Genomic DNA, 21,171 nt, shown 5'->3' on the forward strand with positions numbered 1-21,171 from the left:
GTAACGGGGCGCCGAAATTCGGCCAGGGAAAGGAGAGAGAAATCAGGCTGAGGACAAGAACTGCGGAACAGAACGCCGCTCGGAGGACGCTCGCTCTCCCCCCCCGGCCCCCAGCTCTCCCCCCTCGCACCCCCCACAGCTCTCACCTGCACTGCCCTGCACTGAGAGGCTTCAGAGATCCTAGCAGCTAGCACTGTGAGCTACTTTGGTAGAAGTGTAAAAGTTTGTGTCCAAAAACAAGCACAGGCTGAAAGCAGGCCAAGAGCAAGGCACAGCCAGATTCAGTTCTGTGTGTCCACCTGCACACTGAGTTGCAGCTGCTGCAGTTGTGTGTACCCTTTATCTGTTGCTGGATGCTGAGAGCAAACCCAGACCTCATAAAAAGAAAACTGTCACTACCATTACGATACTGTGCATGCAGATGAAGCTTGATTCAAGTATGGCAGTGAAGTCTTCTGACTGACCTGTCCCCACTAGTTAGGAGTTGCGTTTGCTTGCTTAAATACAGTAAGCTGTTCTCACTTATGGTATGTCCTTTGCCATAAACATCCCTCTGACAAAATGGTTGTTTTGACATCATCCTCTAGTGGCTAGGATGACCAAGCCTTGGAGAAATACAGCACCTCCCCCAGAGCTGTGATGGCCGTGCTACTGCTTGCTGATCCTCCCTCTGATCTGTGCTTTTCCTTTACAGGACACAGTTCTTAATTGTGGCCCAAGTCCCTGTGGAACGTTTGCTCACCTGCACTGCATTTTGCTTTGCATAGTTTAGAGGAAATTAACCAGCAAGACTTCAGGGCTGAGCTTTAAGAATGGAAACATACTCAGCTGCTTGAAAGAGACCAAGTTTCTAAGGTCTGTGTCAGCCTGGGAAATCCACCCTCTGTGGCCAAATGCAAATTGCAGCACAATCCCAGGAGCCCCCAGGAATGGAAATCATAGCCCTGGCAGGTCAGGATGCAAAGCCAGCTTTCAGAAAACTGTTTTTCAGCAGCAGAGAGTTCATGCTGAATTCTGTGCTTGGTTGATCTGAACAGATCTTTATACTATGATGAGCAAACCACACTGTCTACCAAATGATGTCCAAATCTTCTTTCTCACCCTTTGCTTCCCTTTCCTGCATGTGAAGAAGCAGCCCGCTGATCATCGGGGGCTCAGTTTGCCATCAGGGAGTGTCAGCAGTTACCTGAAAGCTTCGTTGGCTGTCAGAGGGCTCCATTGATCATCAGAGATCTTCACTGAGGTCAGAGGGCTTCGCTAATCAACAGAGGGTGTCATCAGTCATCAGAGAGGAGATTTGAGGTGCCTGAGGGAGGGGATCTGGGGACTCCATACTGGGTAATGATGGGGCGGAACTGGGACTGAAGGAAGAGAGCTAAAGCAGATCCCAGTGAGGGGCAACTGTCTGAGAAAGGGAGGGGGTAAAAGGAGAGTGACCTGGGGACATCGTGGCCATGGAGAAGGTGGACCAAAGGCTGAAGGGTTTGGGAGGAACTGGAAGGAGGAATTGGGAGAGAGCAGAGGGAGGATACTGGGGCTGCTTGGTGGCATGGGGAGCTCCGTCCTTTATGATTTTGGAGCAGAGGGGATGGAGAGGCCCATGGGTGCAGGATGTGGGGTGCAGGGCATGGAGCTGGGGACCCTCCCAGCACTTAGGGGTGGCCTCTGCCAGGCAGGGACAGACACGAGTGGTCCCTGCTGAGCATGGGGATGAGGACACAAACACACAGAGCATGGCTTTGCTGAGGGCTTTATTGGTCATTGGCAGATGTCAGAGATCATCAGGGTCCTTCATTGGTCTTCAGAGGACTCCACTGGTCAGCAGAGAATGTCAAAAGGGGAAACGGCTGGAAACTGCAGCATAGGAAGTTCCGCACAAACATGTGCAAGAACTTCTTTACAGTGAGGTGACGGAGCACTGGAACAGGCTGCCCAGGGAGGTGGTGGAGTCTCCTTCTCTGGAGATGTTCAAGACCTGCCTGGATGCCGACCTGTGCGACCTGCTGTAGGGAACCTGCTTTGGCAGGGGGTTGGACTCGATGATCTCTGGAGGTCCCTTCCAACCCCTACAATTCTGTGATTCTGTGAAAAGCTGTCACAGAGCAAGGAAAAGCCTTGTCCCTGCAGGGTTTGTGCCCCAAGACTTTGGGCAGGAGGAGGGCTAGCAGCAGCCCAGGGCAGGACGTTGGTCGCTGGGGGCAGCAACCACAGCCCGTCCCATCTGCACAGTGGCCCTGGGCCATCCCTAGGACACCTTGAGACCCTCCTCCTCTGCACAGCTGTCTAAAGCATGAGGGAGGGTCTGGGGGTGGCAATGGTCCCCCCCTGGAACGAAGCAGGGATGGTGCCCTCCATCCCATCCATTCACAGGCCCTGACACTCAGGGCTACAGAGATCCCCGGGGTCCCTCAGTGTCCCTGTTCCAGTGCCACCCTTATTGCAACAGACTTCTTCCTTAAGTCCAGTCTGAAGACTCTTTCCCCTTCTTTTTTACAGGCCCCCTCAAGATACCAAAGGCCCCAGTCTCTTCTCCAGGCTGCCAAATTCGATGCACATCAAGAAATGCTTCATAAAGACAAGACAGTGGAACTATAAAGACTAGAATGTCTTTAACCTCAACAAAATAATTTCAAACGTCAGATGGACTCTGATATAGAAGCTTGTTATGTGAGAGCAAATCTGACTGCGGGGAAAAGCAAAACCCTATTGTGCTGGTGACTTTGGTAAGTAAAGTGCAGAAAATACAACAGACATAATGTGTCCTGATTAAAAAACAACAACAACAAAAAAAAACACAGAAAATGGCAGGTGCCTGTATCAGATGTCCGTGCCTGCAGAGGATATTCCAGAAGATGAAGGCAGCAAAATCTTATGCTCACACTGCATTACAGGAGCAGAAAACTACCGGGAAGCTCTAGGCTCATCCTGGGAAGGTAAAACTGCACAGAGATGCCCCAGATGTGTTTGGCAGCGCCCTGCCAAACTCAGATTTCCTGTCTGCAGCTCACCACCACCAGCGCCTGCAGCCATTTTCCCTTCCCCTTTTCCCCCAGTCCAGCACTCATAATAAACTGGACGTGCTGACATCTAGTATTTGTGTATGTATCTCGCCATCAGGTGTACATAGACTAGCATATCCTCTCGCTCTCATTATGCGAGCGTTCTGGTGCCATCTCCTTGAAGAGGGATGATAAGGATTCTCCCAAGACTCCTTGGCTCTGACAGACAGGGTCAGGTCATATTCCTCTGAGATCCTTATTTTCCAATGCGGTGCTCTCTTCCAATGACACACAGTGCAGAGCAAAGCCCACAATTTTGCAGCATGTGAAAGGTGTAGCTAAGTGTGAGGCCATAGAGGAGACTTTTTCCTTCCAACTCACTGTCCTTTAGATCCCTAGTGGAAATAGAAGAATATTAAAATACTATAATTATGAAATAAACGAGAGAGTTTGACAAAGCAGACTATGATAACAAAGAGAACAAATAGAAGGCTTACCCCTATCCAAAGCTCACTCACAAAACTCCACCAAGACCAATCTCCAGAAGAGCTCCTTCCCCACTGGCAGCCAGCTCTGAAATAGGTCTAGGAGGGGTGGAGCCAGGCAGCACAGCTGAATTGCCTTCACTGTGCTCCTCTGGCTGACTCATGGCCCGCCTCAGGTGATCAATCAGAGGTTCAGGCCGTGACTTAGCAGTTCCCATACACACACCTAAACATTTCCTGAATGCCTCCAGGGAATCTGACTGCAGTCCCTCCCTGGGCAGTCTGTCCAGGGCCCAACCACTTTTTTGGAGGCGTTTTTCCTAATGTCCAGACTGAAAGAACTCTTGTTGCTCTCAAGGTTCTTTTATTTCTTCACAAAGCTGTTTCAAAATCTTCATCAGGGAAGGGAGCACGTGAACCTAATGAGATTCAGCAAGGTCAAGTGTAGGGTGTTGCACCTGGGTCAGGGCAACCCCAGATATCTGTGCAGGCTGGGAGAAGAACTCATTGAGGGCATCCCTGCTGAGAAGGACTTCAGCATCCTGGCAGATGAAAAACTTCACCTGAGCCAGCAGTGAGAGCTGGGCTTGTTCAGTCTGGAGAATACTCTGGGGAAACCTGATGTGGCCTTCCAGTAATTAAGGAACTTATAAGCAGGAGGGAAGTCAGCTTTTAACATAGGAAGAGAGCAACAGAGCAAAGGGGAACAGTTTTAAACAAAAAGAGTGGAATTTAGTTTAGATATCAGACAGAAATTTATCAGTGAGAGGGTGATGAGGTGCTGGAACAGCTGCCTAGAGAGGCTGTGGATGCCCCGTCCATACCTTGAGGTGTTCAAAGCCAGGCTGGATGGGGCCCTGGGCAGCCTGGGCTGGTATGAAAAGAGGTTGGTGGCCCTGCATGAGGCAGGGTGTTGGAGATTTGTGATCTTTGAGGTGCCTTCCAAACCTGGCCATTCTTTGATGCCATGATTCTGATTCTAAGGTTCTGTATCTTCTGGCATTGGGATGCTAACAAACAGAATCGATAGGTCCAGAGCACAAACTGGGAAATTTTCCAGAGCATGGCACACAGCAGGCACCCAGTGAGATGCACGACCCTCTCCTGTCTTTCCTGCTGGTACAGGTCATGGCCTTCAGGGTGTCAACTGGCAGGAAGTTTTCTAGAACAATAATCATAGGAAAACAAGTTGGAAAAGGAAGTGATGAAGAGACTCACAGATGTTCACAGGACTTTTTCTGTATAGGAAGGTTCCTCTTCGGAGGAAGTAAGGCCTCCTACTTATTCCCGTGGAAACTACAACAGATACAAAGAGCCCAATAACAATGTTTGATAAAGCAAATTCTCAGCTACCAAACCTGTTTCTCAACACAGTCAGCTTTGCATTTCAGCTTTGCATTTTCACCAGCTCGTAACAATCTGCACCGGGGGGTAACCTGCTGTCACTGTCACCAAAGATGAAACGCAACGCTCACAGCCCCGCTGTGCTCACATCCACTACTGTGTCTCGAGAAACATTCAACAAGGGTCAGTGAATGTCAGCGGGTGCCATTTTTTCATTTCCCTTCTGCAGTGTGAGGAGGTTTGATTGGGCAGGACCAGCACAGTGGGCAGATCACCGAGCATTGACTGCCCAGGCGGCTTTTCCTACACGTGGGTCCCAACATTTGAATGTCTCAGCACCCATTGCTCTCGGTGTAGCTGTTCACAGTCCACTGTACTGTTTGGTTTTCCCAGAGGCTGTGCATGATAGGGAATGTGGGGCACTGCCAGGCTGTGAGAAGCGGCAGCTGACCGTGACTATTAGGGAGGAATAATTGCATGCACCGGTACAGGCTGGGGGATGAGCTGCTGGAGAGCTCTGCGGAAAGGGACCTGGGCGTCCTTGGTTCTTGCTTTGCTCAAATCATCAGCAGCTGAACCTGAAGTCATTCCTGGCGGCACGGATGCGGCCTGTGTTCGCCGCTCTCCTGGAAGGCCCGCACAGAGTGTTTGCTGACGACACCAAGCTGATTGCTGACGACACCAAGCTGAGTGGTGCGGTTGATACGGTGGAAGGAAGGGATGCCATTCAGAGGGACCTCGACAGGCTGGAGGGCTGGGCTCGAGTGAACCTAATGAGGTTCAACACGGCAAAGTGCAAGGTTTTGCATTTGGGCCGGAAGAACCCCAAGCACCCGTACAGGCTGGGAGGAGTGGTCCTTGAGAGCAGCTCAGCAGAGAAGAACCTCGGGGTCCTGATGGATGAGAGACTTAACATGAGCCAGCAGTGCGCTCTGGCAGCTCAAAAGGCAAATGGGATCCTGGGCTCCATCAGGAGAGGGGTGGTCAGCAGGGAGAGGGAGGTGATTGTCCCTCTCTACTCGGCTCTTGTGAGGCCCCATCTGGAGTACTGTGTCCAGGTGTGGAGCCCTCAGTACAAGAAAGACACTGAGATTTTGGAAAGGGTCCAGAGGAGGGCGACTAAGATGATCAGGGGGCTGGAGCACCTCCCCTATGAGGACAGGCTGAGGGAGTTGGGCTTGTTCAGCCTGGAGAAGAGAAGGCTGCGGGGTGACCTCAGTGCAGCCTATCAATACCTGAAGGGAACCTACACCCAGGAGGGGAGTCAACTCTTCAAAAGGGCTGACAATAGCAGGACAAGGGGAAATGGATCCAAGTTGAAGGAGGGAAGATTTAGGTTGGATGTTAGGGGGAAGTTCTTTACAAGGAGAGTAGTTAGGCCCTGGAACGGGCTGCCCAGGGAGGTTGTGGATGCCCCGTCCTTGGACGTGTTCAAGGCCAGGTTGGACGGGGTCCCGGACAACCTGATCTGAATGTGTGTGTTTGGTGGCCCTGCTAGGCAGGGGGGTTGGAACTACATGATCCTTGAGGTCCCTTCCAACCCGGGTGATTCTGTGATTCTGTGATTCTGTGATTCTGAGTGTTCCCGTCCCCACGTCCCCACCCTCCTCCTCCCGTAGCCCCAGCCGGGGCCCGCCCGCCCCGGGGCCATGGAGGTGGAGTGGGCGCGCGGCGACAGGCATCGCAGCGGGCAGCCGGGCTGGGGCCATCCGGGACGCGCGGTGATGACGCAACGACGGTGCGACACGGACCGAAAGGACCCCGCGCATGGCGCCCACCCCGTTCCGCGGGCCGACCAATGGCGGCGCGGCAGAGGCGGGGCCGAGCGCGGGCTCTCAGCCAATGGCGGCCGCGGCCGCGGAGCCGCCCCGATGGTGCCGGCCAGGCGGCGGGCGAGCCGTGGTACTCCGTGAGGGGAAAGTGGTGCTCCGCTGCCCCGCGTCCCCGCCGCCGCCTGCGCCGTGCCTTGGGGACACCGGGCGCTCAGGGGAAGGCGGCGCGGGGGCCCGTCCGTCCCCCGTCGGCACCGAGCCGTCTTCCGCTGTCGCCGTTAGGATGGGAGCCAGCTGGGAACGCGGTCCCTGCAGTTCTGGCTCTTGCCGGGCATCTGCCTGGCCGCCCTCCTGGGCAACGGCCTCATCAGCACAGCCGCAGCCTGCGACCACAGCCTGCACACCCCATGCACTTCTTCCTCCTCAGCCTCGCCCAGGGCTGCATCTCCACCACTCTGCCCAAAGCCGTGGCAGGGTGCCCCGCTGTGCCAGAGCTGGCCTCCCTGGTGGAACTGTTGTAATGAAAGGGGAAATGGTATCCGAGTAAGAGAGGGGAGATTTAGATTGCATTAAAGGAAAAAGTCTTTCATGATAAGGGTGGTGAGGCAGTGGTACATGTTGCCCAGGGAGGTGGTGGAAGCTCCATCCTTGGAGGCATTCAGGGAGAGGCTGGAGCAGGCTCTGAGCATCTGATCGAGTGTAGGGGTCCCAGTTCGCTGCAGGGAGGTTGGACTAGATGACCTGTAAGGTAAACCATTCTATCATTCTGTCATTCTATGACTTACTGCATTGCTCAGTTGCCTATCAAGCCTTTAGAGGCACCCCTTGGTCCTGCCCAGCACCATCCTTGGCTGCTGATTTATCAGGGCAGATGGAGAGGGACTCAGCAGCAGAGATCCCCAGCCGGCTGAGTCTGCTTCTCCCTGGAGCAGCACAGCCAGGGAAGGTCATCCTGGGATCCAGGGCAGTGCAGCCCCCAGCTCTGCTGAGCAGCTCTGGCAACTCGTGGCCCTGCAAGGAGCACAGGGAGAAAACCAGGAGCAGCCAGCCAGGTCAGCACCAACACACTGCCCTGGGCAAGGCTCTCTGGGAACAGGGGTGGCCCTGGAGAAGGGCGTGGGAGCCTGCAGGGAGGCTCAGATGAGAAAGGGAAAGTCATTTTTGCGGGCATCTGCTGGGGGCAGGCTACTCTGTTGCTGGCACTGTGATGTTAGGACATTAGGAAGTATTACTGTTCAGAAAGGGTGGTCAGGCACTGGAACGGACTGCCCAGGGAGGTGGTGGAGTCAGCGATCCTGCGGGTGTTCAAGGAAAGACTGGATGTTGTGTTGAGGCACATGGTTTAGTGGGAGCTATTGGTAATAGGTGAATGGTTGGACTGGATGAGCTTTTAGGTCTATTCCAACCATGGTGATTCTGTGATTCTATGATTCTATGATTCTATGACGTGGGAGGCATGTAGGAGGTGCTCATACCACTGCTTAAGGGGCAGTTTTTGGATCCCAACCCTGTGGAAGCTCCCTGCAGCAGGGTAGCTCTGTGTGCATTCGCCTCTGCAGGGACAGCCGAGCCCCACTGCTGGGAACCACTGGCACCAGTTCTGGGACAAGCAGCAATTTCCTTGGGAACTGTCTTTTTTTTGTTCAGGCAGCAGGAAGCTGGCTGGATCTCTGCTCTGAGGCACTCACTCCAGGTATGGGAAAGAACACGTTGTTGTTAGGTGTCGTGCTTTAGTTGGTTCTATCACAAGCAACAGGGCTCACTCCCCCCATTTTCTCCCTCTTCCAGGGGGGGAAGAAGTACAAAGGATGCAACCAAGATAAGGAGGGATAACTAATTTACTACAGTTGGTAATAGAATGTATTGAACTCCACTTGGGGGAGAGTGATGTTGCAGTGGAGAGCTTGTGGGTGAGAATCAAGGGGCAGGCTGGTAAGGGTGACACTGTTGTGGGTGTGTACTACAGACCCCCTGATCAGGAGGAGGAGGTTGATGAGGCCTTCCGTAAGAAACTGGATGTAGTGTCACATTCCCAGGTGCTGGTGCTTATGGGGGACTTCAATTATCCAGATGTTTGCTGGACGACCAACATGGCCAGGCACGCACGGTCCAGACGGTTCCTGCAGTGCGTTGAAGACAACTTTCTGATGCAGGTGGTGGAGAAACCGATGCAGGGAGGGGTGTTACTGGACCTTATTCTCAGCAACAAGGAAGGACTTGTTAAGGAAGTAAAGGCTGGGGGCAGCTTGGGTTGTAGTGATCATGAGATGGTGGAGTTCAAGATCCTGAGTGGAAGAAGCAAAGCAAAAAGTAGGATTGCTACCCTGGACTTTAGGAGAGCCAACTTTGATCTCTTCCGGGACCTACTTGGACTATGGGAGCTATCCCATGGGCTAGGGTGTTAGAAGGTAAGGGGGCCTGTGAGAGCTGGTCAGCATTTAAACTGCTCTTCTTCCAAGCTCAGGATCGGTGCGTCCCTGTGAGGAAGAAATCGGGAAAGGGTGGCAGGAGACCTGTGTGGATGAGCAAGGAGCTCGTGCACAAACTCAAAGGAAAGAAGAAGGTCCACGAAATGTGGAAAAAGGGTCTGACTACTTGGGAAGAATATAGGAATGTTGTCAGGGCCTGCAGGGATGCAACGAGGAAGGCTAAAGCCTGCCTGGAATTAAATCTGGCGAAGGGGATAAAGGATAATAAAAAAGGCTTCTTCAAGTATGTTAACAGCAAAAGGAAAACTAGAGAGAATGTGGGCCCCTTACTAAGTGAAGGGGGTGTTCTGGTAACGGGGGATGCTGAGAAGACAGAGATACTGAATGCCTTCTTTACTTCCGTCTTCAGTGAAAAGGCTCTCCCTTAGGTTTCCCACAACCTGGAGATTAGTGAGAGGGTCTGGGGAATGGGAGACTTCCCTTTAGTCAGGGAAGAGGTGGTGCGTGAGCGCCCAGGCAGCACTAAGATCCACAAGTCCATAGGACCTGATGGGGGGCATCCACGTGTGCTGAGGGAGCAGGCGGAGGTCATTGCTGAACCTCTCTCCATCATCTTTGAGAGGTCTTGGATAATGGGGGAGGTCCCTGAAGACTGGAGGAGAGCCAATGTCACTCCGGTCTTCAAAAAGGGCAAGAAGAAAGACCTGAGTAGCTGACCTCTGTCCCTGGAAAGGTGATGTAACAACTTGTGCTGGACGCCATCTCCAGACAACTGGGAGAAAAGGTTATCAGGAGTAGTCAGCACGGGTTCACCAAGGCGAGGTCATGCTTGACCAACCTGGTGGCCCACATGCTGGGTGGATGGGGGAAGAGCGGTAGATGTAGTCTACCTTGATTTTAGAAAGGCATTTGATACTGTCTCCCATGACATCCTTATGCAGGTTGGGGGATGAGCTGCTGGAGGGGAGCTCTGTGGAGAGGGACCTGGGTGTCCTGGTGGACGACAGGTCGGCCATGAGCCAGCAGTGTGCCCTTGTGGCCAAGAGGGCCAATGGCATCCTGGGGTGCATTAAAAAGAGCGTGGCCAGCAGGCCGAGGGAGGTGATCCTCCCCCTCTACTCTGCCCTGGTGAGGCCTCATCTGGAGCACTGCGTCCAGTTCTGGGCTCCCCAGTACAAAACAGACAGGGATCTCTTGGAAAGAGTCCAGCAGAGGGCCACGAAGATGGTGAGGGGTCTGGAGCATCTCTGCTATGAGGAAAGGCTGAGTGAACTGGGTCTGTTCAGCCTTGAGAAAAGAAGACTGAGAGGGGATCTGATCCAGGTCTATAAATATCTGAGGTTTGGGGGGCAGAATGGCGAGGCCAGACTCTTTTCAGTGGTGAGTGGAGACAGGACAAGGGGAAACAGCCGGAAACTGCAGCATAGGAAGTTCTGCACCAATGTGCGAAGGAACTTCTGTACAGTGAGGTGACGGAGCACTGGAACAGGCTGCCCAGGGAGGTGGTGGAGTCTCCTGCTCTGGAGATGTTCAAGACCTGCCTGGATGCTGACCTATGCGAACTGGTGTAGGGAACTGCTTTGGCAGGGGTTGGACTCGATGATCTCTGGAGGTCCCTTCCAACCCCTACAATTCTGTGATTCTGTGATAATGTAAGACAATACGATATGCAAAGGAGTCAACAAATGATAAATCAAGCAAAAGGGAAAAAGAGCAGTTCTGACTGTGTTGCTTGCTGCACTGCTGGAAACAGAAGAGTGCCTTCTCCCCTGTTGCTGGGTATTTGGATAATTAATGTTCCCTGAAGAGGAACACGGCATGTCAGCAGGACTGTGACTAGCCCAGAATATGCCCCCTTTGGCTCTCAGAACTGGGAAAAAATAGTGCACAATGGGAACAACAGTGTCCTTACATGACTCTTGACCAAAGAAGGCTAAAATGAGAGAGGGGATCACACCCCAAATGACCACTGAGGGTCATGTGAGATTAGCACGCAACCCACGCCAGCAGAAATGGCTGGGAAAGCAAGTAAAAGGGGACAGAGTATTGTGCTTGCTCCCTGTGAGTCTGTAGGTAGGAGATGTCTCTTCTGTATTCACTGGCTGAGTGTGTATGTAGTGCTGCATGTATATGAAATAGAGAAACCTGCTTGAGCAGGTGTGCTTGATTTCTGGGAATGTTCCACGTGGCACCTTGCACGGAAAAATAATTGTAAAAATGTGTCTGTAGACATAAATATGTATTGTAAACATAAAAAACATGAACTATGCCAGCTATGGGACTTGAAATCCATCCAGTTCCAACCCCACTCAGTACATCAGGATGCTCAGTGCCCCATCTGAGCTTGTCTTGAGCATTCCCAGGGATGGGACGTGTGCAGATGCTCTGGGCTACCTGTTCCCGTGCCTCACCGTAAGTATTAGTGCCACTCCTTGCTCCTTGCTCCTAGGATGGGGTGTTTGAAGACTGATGCACGTGCCGTGATCAAATCTCTCTTGCAGAAATAAAGTGCTGAGCAAAAAGAATGTTTGGGCAGGTGACCTCAGAAGTCTGGCTGTTGTGGGTGATGGCAGCTGGCACACTGCCAGGTACCCCCCACACTGTCCCTGTACAGATCAGCCATGATGTCCCTCAGTCTCTGCACTGAATGATCCATACTAGGTTATGATAACTCTCTTTTTTCAAAATCTCTTCTCTGATGGTGATCACCACAGGATTTTCCAGGCCCCCTAAACGTCTGCTCTCTTCCCATCAGCAATAGACCGTGAGGTCAAACACGGGACAAACAGAGATCTCTGCTGGCTAAGCGTAAACTTCCAATTAATTAATGAACTTCTGACCCTCACTCCACACTTGGTCCTTGTTTCTGGATATCTGCCTGGCCTCCCTTGCATAGAGATAAGCTCGGAAGGAGGACAGAGGGGAGCATCTCGATGCCTGCCTGTCACACCCCAACCTTCTCACGGAGTCACACAGTCCGGCCTTGTGTAGAGGCCCTGGCTTCTTTGATGCTTGTTCAATCTGTTTTCTTTTGCTGGCAGTTGCTTATCCTAACAGAACAACCCTACAAGATGTTTGCTATGTTTGTGGTACTGGGAATGGGACGGTGGTTGGACTAGATGATCTTGCAGGTCGTTTCCAACCTTGCGATTCTATGATTCTATGATTCCAATCCCTAGCACTATTCCCACATTGCTTGGAACATTTAACAGCTATTGCAGGTTTGCAGGAAAGACTTAGTCCCATAATTCAGCAATTATGTTTCTACAACATGCAAAACTGAGCAACTTCCTGACAACAGGTCATCAGCGTTCCGGGCAGAGCACTTTGGAACAGTGCTCGTTTCCATATCGCCTGCTTGAAGATCAACGCAGGCAACGGCCGCTGAAGGAGAGCAAGTCCTAGCACACTGAGAGCAAAGGAGAGAAGAGAGAAAGAAGAGAGGGGTCAGCCCTCCCAGCCAGGCCGGGCAGCAGCTGCCGGTGCCAGCATCACAATGGGCAGCGGCCAGCAGCGGCCACGCTGTCATCGCGTCGCCGTGGCGAAGTTTGTGACACGGGCACCCGGAGGGGTATAAAAGGCGGAGCGCGGCGGTGGGTCCCGCATCCTGAAGGAGCATCTGGCAGAGAGCAGACGCATCTGAAGGATGAGCTCCGGCATGGCTGGCGCCAACAAGGAGTGACCCGCCGGCACCAGGCGGAACGGGAGGAACGAGGTCGGCCCCGTAGCGGGGCGCGCCTGCAGTCCGACATGCAGCAACACCAAAGGTACGCGGGGCCACGGCCGGCACAGGAGCGGTGCTGCAGCCACCCCTGGCACGGAGGCGACCCTTTCCATCTGCCGCCTCGCTCCCGCCTGGCAGCGGTGGCGGTGCCGGGAAGCGGCAGATGCAGAGTGTGACCTGCTTTTCCTTTGCCCTCCAGAGCGAGTTGCCGTCTGGGAAGCGGTGGCCGCCTACGTACGGGAGCAGCTCCTGGTGCAGAAGGTATGTTGGCCGTCGGGTTCCTCCTCTCCCTGTGCGGCTCAGCCTGGACTTCCTCTGAGTCTTCCCCTCTGCAGAAAGCAGGAGACTCCCCCCACGTTTCTCTCCTGGGCATCCCACGGGCTTCCTGCAAATGCACGGTCACTTGTGCTGGGCCCTGTTGGATCTCAGGGCTGATCCCGCTCTCTGGAAGCCTCTGGATCCCATGGGGCTGCTTCTGCCCTGCAGCCTGCTGGGCTGCATCTGGGAGGGTGAGGGGAAGGAAAGGACCGTGCAGCCCCTTCCCAAAGCCATGCCCAATGCCCTGGCTCATGCCTCTGAACAGCGGGTGGGAGAGGGCTCCCGAGCTCTGTCCCTACATCGAACCCTCTCCGGCTCTTCCTCCGGCTGTCCCATAACCCTTCCGCCCTTCCTTTCTCTTCCACTTGCAGGGGGTCTGGATTCCCACCTTCGGCACCTTTGACACCGTCCCCAAAGAGGTCCGGACTGAGGATGGGACCGTGACTCTGCAGTGGCCCGTGTTTAACCTGGCATCAAACCTCATTGCCACGCACCACCTCAAGCCCCACAAGGAGTCCCTGCCAGGTAGGAGGGGGGATTAAACTTTTGCTGGCTTCGTGGACAGGGCAAATGGCCACTGCCTCCATTCCCAAAAGCAAACCTCCCCCTCTGAGGAGCCCGTCCAAACATGGGGCCGTTCTGGCTGATGTCCACCAGAAGCACTTCTAGGGAAGCACCTGTGGAAAACCAACCTTATCATCAATTCTGTCCCTTGCATTTTTCAGTCCTTAGGAAGGTGGAGCCCATGAAATACAGCAAGGCGGCCGCAGCTGCCTCTCTGAGCAGGGAGACACTCAGGACGGGCATCCAAAGCACCATGTCCCTGGTCTCTGGCTGCCTGCAGAATGGGGAGAACGTTGCCATTGTCCTAAAGGACGTCGGCGTGCTCCTCATTGACGGACTGACCTTTCAAATGAAATACTTCTTTGACTTCCTGGAGAAGCTGTCAGGGAAAGAGAAATTCAGAAGAGCTGCTTTCAAGGTGAGCTACAGTTTCTCCGTGGCCCCGGCACTGCCGTGACCCTTGCTGTGCCCGCTGTGGCCCACCAGGAGCTGCCAGCTGCTCGGGCCGTGCAAGTGCTGTGCTGCTGCCAGCTCTCCCTGCCTTGGGCTCCTTGTGTCCCCTGTGCCTCAGCCGTGACGATGTCCCACATCCTCCCCGTTTCTCCCCTGCAGGCCCCCTGGCTGCTGGACGTGGTGGTGTCCCGGGTGGCACCGGTGGCCTCCCTGGCGCTCTCTGGCTGCATTGTCGTCTTTCCCATGTGAGTATGTTGGCGGCTGTAGCTGCTGCTTGATGCAGCTGCTCAGCTCTCGTTCTGTAGCGCTTGTTCCTTGTGCCCGTGACTGTCCTGCCCGTGAGCGTGTGTCATGGAATCACAGAATGATTTGAGCTGGAAGGAACCCCGAAAGGGCACCTCGTCCCACTCCCCCGCAGGGGACAGGGACACCTACCCCCAGAGGAGGTTGCTCTGAGCCTGGTCCAGCCCCACCTTGAAAGCCCGTCCGGGCACCCACCACCTCTCTGGGCAAGATGCTCCGCTGCCTCGCCACCCTTCTGTCAAAAACCTCTGCCTTATATCCAATCTAAAGCTTCCCTCCTGCCGTTTGAAACTGTTTCCCCTTCACCTATCCTGACTGACCCTGCAAAAGGCTTTAGAAAGTAGTGTGCTTAATGCAGCATGAAAATGTGCCTGTGAGCAGACAGTCAGAGAGAGCAACAAGGATTGCTGGAGCGCTGTGTCACACCGCTCGCTGTCTTCTCCTGTTGTGCAGGTTTCAAATGGAGTTTGTACACAAACCACCACCCGCAATATACCACAAGTCCTCAGGAAGCCTCTCTAGTCAGGAGACACCAAAGAAAGAAGGCACTTTGCCACCTCTGGACCAGGGCAAGAAAGGTAAAGCAGCTGCCAGTTCCTTCCCGTGGCACGGGCAACATACTTGAGATGGGAAATCCCCTGCTGACCATCAGCCACGGTCTCTGACTTGTGTCAGAGCTTCACACCAGCTCAGCACGGCCTCTTCCCATGACGAATTGCTGGCCTCTCCCTCACTAAGGTGCTGGGTGCGACGTGCCCTCATCCCTGGCTTTGTCGGGAGGATGTGCGGATCTTAGGCCCTGCCCTCCCCCAATGGAAGGATACAGTCCCCAAAAGTCACCCTGCCACCTCATCATCACCACCCAGCTCCTCTTTCCCAAAGCCAATGCCACTAATGCAGTCCCCAAACAGAGCTGAATTGCAGAGAGGAGGAGTGGGGCCAGGGGTGCTGTCAGGGAGGGTCCGAGGGCGGTGCAGATGTCAGCAGCAGGGGGAGCAGAGCGGCCCTCTCGGCTGTTCGGGGAGCAGGCCTGAGCACCCCTGGTGAGTGCGCCAAAGGGTTGACGGTGAATCTCCTCTGCCTTCCCCACTGCAGTGAGATTTGCTGGCCGTCCAACCGTCATCAAACGGTTGAGCTCAGACAGCGTTGATGGAGGAGAATTCAGACGGATCAGGAGCTTACTGCGGAAGGAGAGCTCCAGGTTCAGGTGAGGCTGAGGGCTCCGGGCTGCCATGTGCACGGGGGTGACCCAACGAGAGCCCATTCCCTAGCCCCAAAGGGTCCCTGTTTGTGGCCGCCCAACAGTGCTGAACGCAGCACCCGCCGTGCTGGGATGGGGACGCCCCAGCTCACAGGGCTGCCCCTCTGCACATCTCAGGAGCCACAGGGCAGCCGGTGAGCAGTCTGTGGGGAGGGCTGCGTTGCAGCCAAGGCTCCTGGCTCAGGCTTGCAGCATGCAGCCCCGAAGCCATCAGCCACTCACGCGGACCCCTCCCGCTCTGTCCTTCCAGTCTGCTGCCAGCGATCCAGACAGTGCCTGAAGCCCAAGAGCAGCAGGTGACCTGCCAGCTGCAGGGAGAGGCAGGGACATCAAGCCAACAAGACCTGCACCGAGCACCAGGAACCAAACATGTCAGGTTCCTTGATGAGCAACAGGGGGCTGAAAAAGACCAGCATGAGGGTGCGGCGCGATTACTGCAGGCAGCCAAGGCCACACCCCACCACATGTCCTTGAGGCCAAGACCGCCTTCCAGAAGAGGTTCCCAAGCTTCCTCAAGGGCTGAGTCTGCGGAGCCTCAAGGCAGACCATCCAGGCTCCCTCTGGCATGCGACTCCATGAAACTCTTCAGGAAGAGGGCAAGGAAGATCATGCGAGTGCCGAAAGCACTGAAGCAGATGACACCATCACCACTGCGTGGTGAGTCCAGCCTGCCTGAGGAGTCTGCCGTCAAGCGACCTGGATCGCTGCCACCCATCAAAGAAGAAACAGGGTCTCCTGAGTGTCAGCCTCCGAGCACCCAAGCCCCACCCCGCAGGAAGGACACACCCTACCCACACTGGTTCAGGCCTGGGGTGCACACGACAGACAGACTGGAGGCTGCAAGACAGAGGCATGAATCCCATCGGCACCACCGCTCGTAGTAAACCAGGCTGCCCAGGGCCCCATCCAACCTGGCCTTGAACACCTCCAGGGACGGGGCATCCACAGCCTCTCTGGGCATCCGGTTCCACCATCTCACCACTCTCTCTGTAAAGAACAATCCAACCTGACATCCCATCTTCAACTCAACACCACTTCCCCTTGGCCTGACCTTAGCTACACCATCAAAGAGTTGTCTCCCCTCCTGTTTGGAGGCTCCCTTCATGGACTGGAAGGCTGCAATGAAGTCACCGCGCAGCCTTCCCTCCTTCAGGCCAAACAAGGAGATCTAGAGTGAAATGTAGAGGGGCAAAACCATCAATAAAGCCTCATCCTTTAAACATCTCCAGAATGCCTGTGACAGTGTCATTGCGTCTTCTTATGCCAGCACTTTTTATGCTGGTGGAGGGAGAAAGCTCCAATTCCCCCATTCTGATCTGTAGAGTCTCCTACCATCCCCCACTCCTCTCAGTTTGCCCCCCAAGTCCCCTGTCTTCCCTTACTTCCCCCCCTCCTGACCCCCTTTTCTGACCCCTAGAGTCCCTTTGTACCCCCCATGCCCTCCTTCCTTTTACGTCTGGCTCAAGTTACTGCTGAGCCTTTTTACTCATTAGCAAGATAACGACTTTCTTTACCCCACATCAAAAGAAGCATGGATCAAAACCAATCCTAAAAGGAGCTAAACTAAAAGTAATACACTGGACAAAGGATGGGTTCTTTAGAGTACGAACAATAGTCCATATTAACCAACCCCAACGATTCCAATTCTTATGATTCCTCGGTGACACAGTTGACAAAGTGTGAGAGTCCAAACCACTGATGAGAGTGCTGCGATCATGTTACAGCGTATGGTGAGAGGGGTGGCCAGACCCCCAGACTCACATGAGCACCCCGTGGACACCCCAAGACCCCTCTGGGACATCCGCAGATCCTTCTGGATGACTCCAGGACCACTCAGACCCACATGAGGACTCCCTGGACCGTACCAGGCCCTACTGGGACATCTCCACATCAGCCCGGGGCCAGGGCCTCCTCAGAGCTCCTGGGCCCACAGTGGGAACTTCCAGATCCTTCCAGGGTGCCACGGGACCAACTTGGGGGTTCCCTGGACACCCCAAGACCCCTCTGGGACATCTCCAAACTCTTCATGAGTCCAGAACCCCCAGGATGCCTCTGAACGTCTGTAGGATGTCTCACTCAGATCCTTCTGCATGATTCCAAGGGGGGATGAGGGGAGTTGGGGGGGGGGGGGGGAAGTGGGTAAGGTGGGTTTTGTGTGGGCTGGAAAGGGGGTTGAGTGGAATCTAGGGGGGAAGGTGTGAGGGGGGCTTCTGTGGGGTGGAAAGTGGGCCTGGTGATGGCAGGAGGGGTGGAAGGGGAAAATGAGGAGTTGTGGAGAGAATCACAGAATCACAGAATCACAAGGTTGGAAACGATCATCTAGTCCAACCACCCTCCCATTCCTATTAGTACCACAAGCTACTAACATCTCGTAGCTCCTCATCCAGGCGCCTCTTGAGCACTGCCAGGGACGGCGTCTCCACCACCTCCCTGGGCAGCCATTCCACTGCCTGACCACCCTCTGAGAGAAAAAGTTTCTCCTAATATCCAACCTAAACCTCCTCTGGTACAACTTCTGGCTGTTTCCTCGGATCCTACTATTTGCCTGGGAGAAGAGGCCAGATACTTTTGCACCACAACCTCCCTTCAGGAAGTTGTACAGTGCAGTGAGGTCTCCCCTGAGCCTCCTCTTCTCCATACTGAACAATCCCAGCTCCCTCAGCTGCTCCTCATAAGACTTGTGCTCCAGACCCCTCACCAGTTTTGTTGCCCTTCTCTGGACACGTTCCAGGGCCTCAATGTCTTTCTTGTAGTGAGGGGCCCAAAACTGAACACAGTACTCGAGGTGCGGCCTCATCAGTGCTGAGTACAGGGGCACAATCACCTCTCTGCTCCTGCTGGCCACACTATTTCTAATGCAGGCCAGGATGCCGTTGGCCCTCTTGGCCACTTGGGCACACTGTTGGCTCATGTTCAGCCGAGCATCAACCAACACCCCCAGGTCCCTTTCCTCTTCACAGTCATCCAACCACTCATCCCCAAGCCTGTAACGCTGCATGGGGTTGTTGTGGCCCAAGTGCAGAACCCGACACTTGGCCTTGTTAAACCTCATCCCATTCACCTCAGCCCAGCGATCCAGCTTATCTAGATCCCTCTGCAGGGCCTCCCTGCCCTCAGGCAGATCGACACCACCTCCCAACTTGGTGCCATCTGCAAACTTACTCAGGGTACACTCAATCCCTTCATCTAAGTCGTCAATGAAGATACTAAACAGGATGGGCCCCAGCACCGACCCCTGGGGGACACCACTTGAAACAGGTCTCCAGCTAGAGTTCACTCCATTGACCACCACCCGTTGAGCACGGCCCTCCAGCCAGTTCCTTATCCAACGGAGGATAAAACTGTCCAAGCCACGGGCAGCCAGTTTCTGCAGAAGGATACTGTGAGAGACCATGTCAAAGGCTGTGCTGAAGTCTAGGTAGACGACATCAACTGCCTTTCCCTCATCTACCAGTCTGGTCACCCAGTTGTAGAAGGAGATGAGGTTGGTCAAACACGACCTGCCTTTCATGAACCCATGCTGGCTGGGCCTGATCCCGTGGACGTTGTGCACGAGCCGTGTGATCTCTCCCAGGAGGATTTGTTCCATGACCTTCCCTGGCACTGATGTCAGGCTGACAGGCCTGTAGTTCCCCGGATCCTCCTTACGGCCCTTCTTGTAGATGGGAGTCACATCAGCAAGCCTCCAACCCTCTGGAACCTCTCCAGTCAACCAGGAGCGCTGGTAGATAGCCAAGAGCGGCTTAGCGATCACCCCCACCAACTCCCTCAGCACCCTAGGATGAAGCCCATCTGGTCCCATGGACTTGTGACTGTTCAGATGGAGAAGGAGCTCCCCAACGGCCTCCACCTCAATCTCCGGGGAGACATTCTGCGTGTCAGCCCAGATATCCAGATCAGGGCACAAAGTGCCCTGAAGATAGCTGGTCTGACTATTAAAGGCAGATGTAAAGAAGGCGTTGAGGACCTCAGCCTTCTCCTTGTCATCTGTGGTCACATTCCCTGCCGCATCAATTAAAGGATAGAGATTATTCTTGCTTTTTCTCTTGCCGTTGATATATTTGTAAAAGGATTTCTTATTCTCCTTCACTGCAGTGGCCAATCTAAGCTCAAGATGGGCTTTTGCCTTCCGGACTTCCTCCCTGCATACCTTAGCAACTTCCTTGTAATCTCCCCTAGTAGCCTGGCCCTTTTCCAGAGGACATAGACTTTCTTTTTCTTCCTGAGTCTTGACAGTAATTCCCGGTTCATCCACACCGGCCTTCTCCCCCTACGGCTCGCCTTACGGTATTCAGGGACAGCCTGTTTTTGCGCCTTTAAGATTTCCACCTTGAGGAGCGTCCAGGCTTCCTGGACCCCTTTACCCTTAAGGAGCGACTCCCAAGGGACCCGTGCTACAAGCGTCCGGAGCAGGTCAAAGTCCGCCCTCTTGAAGTTCAAGATAGTAGCTTTGGTAGTCACCCTTCTGACATCTCCAAGAATAGAGAACTCTACAATTTCATGGTCGCTCTGCCCTAGACAGTCTCCAGCCTTCATATCACCTACCAGTCCTTCTCTGTTAGCAAAGAGCAGGTCAAGCAGCGCACCACCCCTGGTAGGCTCTTGTACCAGCCGTGTAAGGAAGCTATCTTCCACACACTCCAGAAACCTCTTGGACTGCTTCCTTTGAGCCATGTTATATTTCCAACATATATCAGGGAAGTTGAAATCCCCCACAAGAACGAGTGTTGGCGAACGCACAACTTCCGCAAGCTGCTCGTAAAACGCTTCGTCCATTTCCTCATCCTGATTTGGTGGTCTATAACAGATTCCAACTACGATGTCTCCCCTACAGGCCTTCCCCCTGATCCTCACCCTTAGACACTCCACTTCATCATTTGCAATCTCAAGCTCTTCAACATCAAAACAGTCTTTAATATAAAGGGCCACACCACTGCTCTTCCTTCCTTATCTATCCCTTCTGAAGAGCTTATAGCCATCAATCTCAACACTCCAGTCTTGGGAGCAGTCCCACCATGTTTCAGTAACAGCAGCTAGATCATAGTTAGCCTGGTGCACAATGGCTTCCAGTTCCTCCTGCTTGTTGCTCATGCTGCATGCATTGGTATAGGTGCACTTGAGCCGAGTCATTTGCCTCACTCCCAGCTCTAAAATCGTTCCCCTAGGCTCTTCTCTTGTGAGGCCTGTACTGTCCCCTTCCCCTGTCATAATTAGTTTAAAGCTCTATCGATGAGCCCTGCTAGCTCCTGAGCTAAGATTCGTTGCCCCCTTTGAGATAGGTGGGCTCCATGGTTGGACAGCAAGCCAGGGGTGTGAGAATCCTTCTTTGTTTTTTTTTTGGCTCAAAGCTTGCTTCCTGAGGTTTTTCTTGTGATAAGACTCCGAGTGACTTGTCAAGGAGGCAACTGATGGGTGCTAACTGTGTGACAATCGATATCGCTTTGGGAACATTTGCAAGCCCCTTCCCCCAGAGCTGCTTGCTCTGTAGAAGAGCGGAAGAGAGTGCTCAGCAGTGTTCA

At 53.9% G+C, this 21,171-nt stretch overlaps 1 protein-coding gene and 1 long non-coding RNA gene across 2 annotated transcripts; both read left to right on the forward strand.

The window, feature by feature from the left end:
- The first annotated feature begins 178 nt into the window (after positions 1–178).
- Positions 179–2,909, forward strand: LOC122168389. Its single transcript, XR_006171241.1, has 3 exons — positions 179–1,302; positions 2,497–2,723; positions 2,892–2,909. It is a non-coding gene; the product is annotated as an uncharacterized LOC122168389 (long non-coding RNA).
- A 9,766-nt stretch (positions 2,910–12,675) lies between these two features.
- Positions 12,676–16,835, forward strand: LOC122168465 (coiled-coil domain-containing protein 81-like). The gene is given in 8 exon segments (XM_042833832.1): positions 12,676–12,796; positions 12,953–13,014; positions 13,443–13,596; positions 13,797–14,053; positions 14,248–14,333; positions 14,845–14,969; positions 15,487–15,598; positions 15,903–16,835. Coding segments are annotated over 8 exon segments (1,548 nt in total). The 3' UTR covers positions 16,534–16,835.
- Positions 16,836–21,171: the final 4,336 nt, after the last annotated feature.

The sequence above is a fragment of the Centrocercus urophasianus genome, unplaced genomic scaffold (genome assembly GCF_019232065.1).
Source record: "Centrocercus urophasianus isolate 14NV4802_14NV808 unplaced genomic scaffold, USGS_Curo_1.0 seq_42, whole genome shotgun sequence".
NCBI lineage: Eukaryota > Metazoa > Chordata > Aves > Galliformes > Phasianidae > Centrocercus > Centrocercus urophasianus.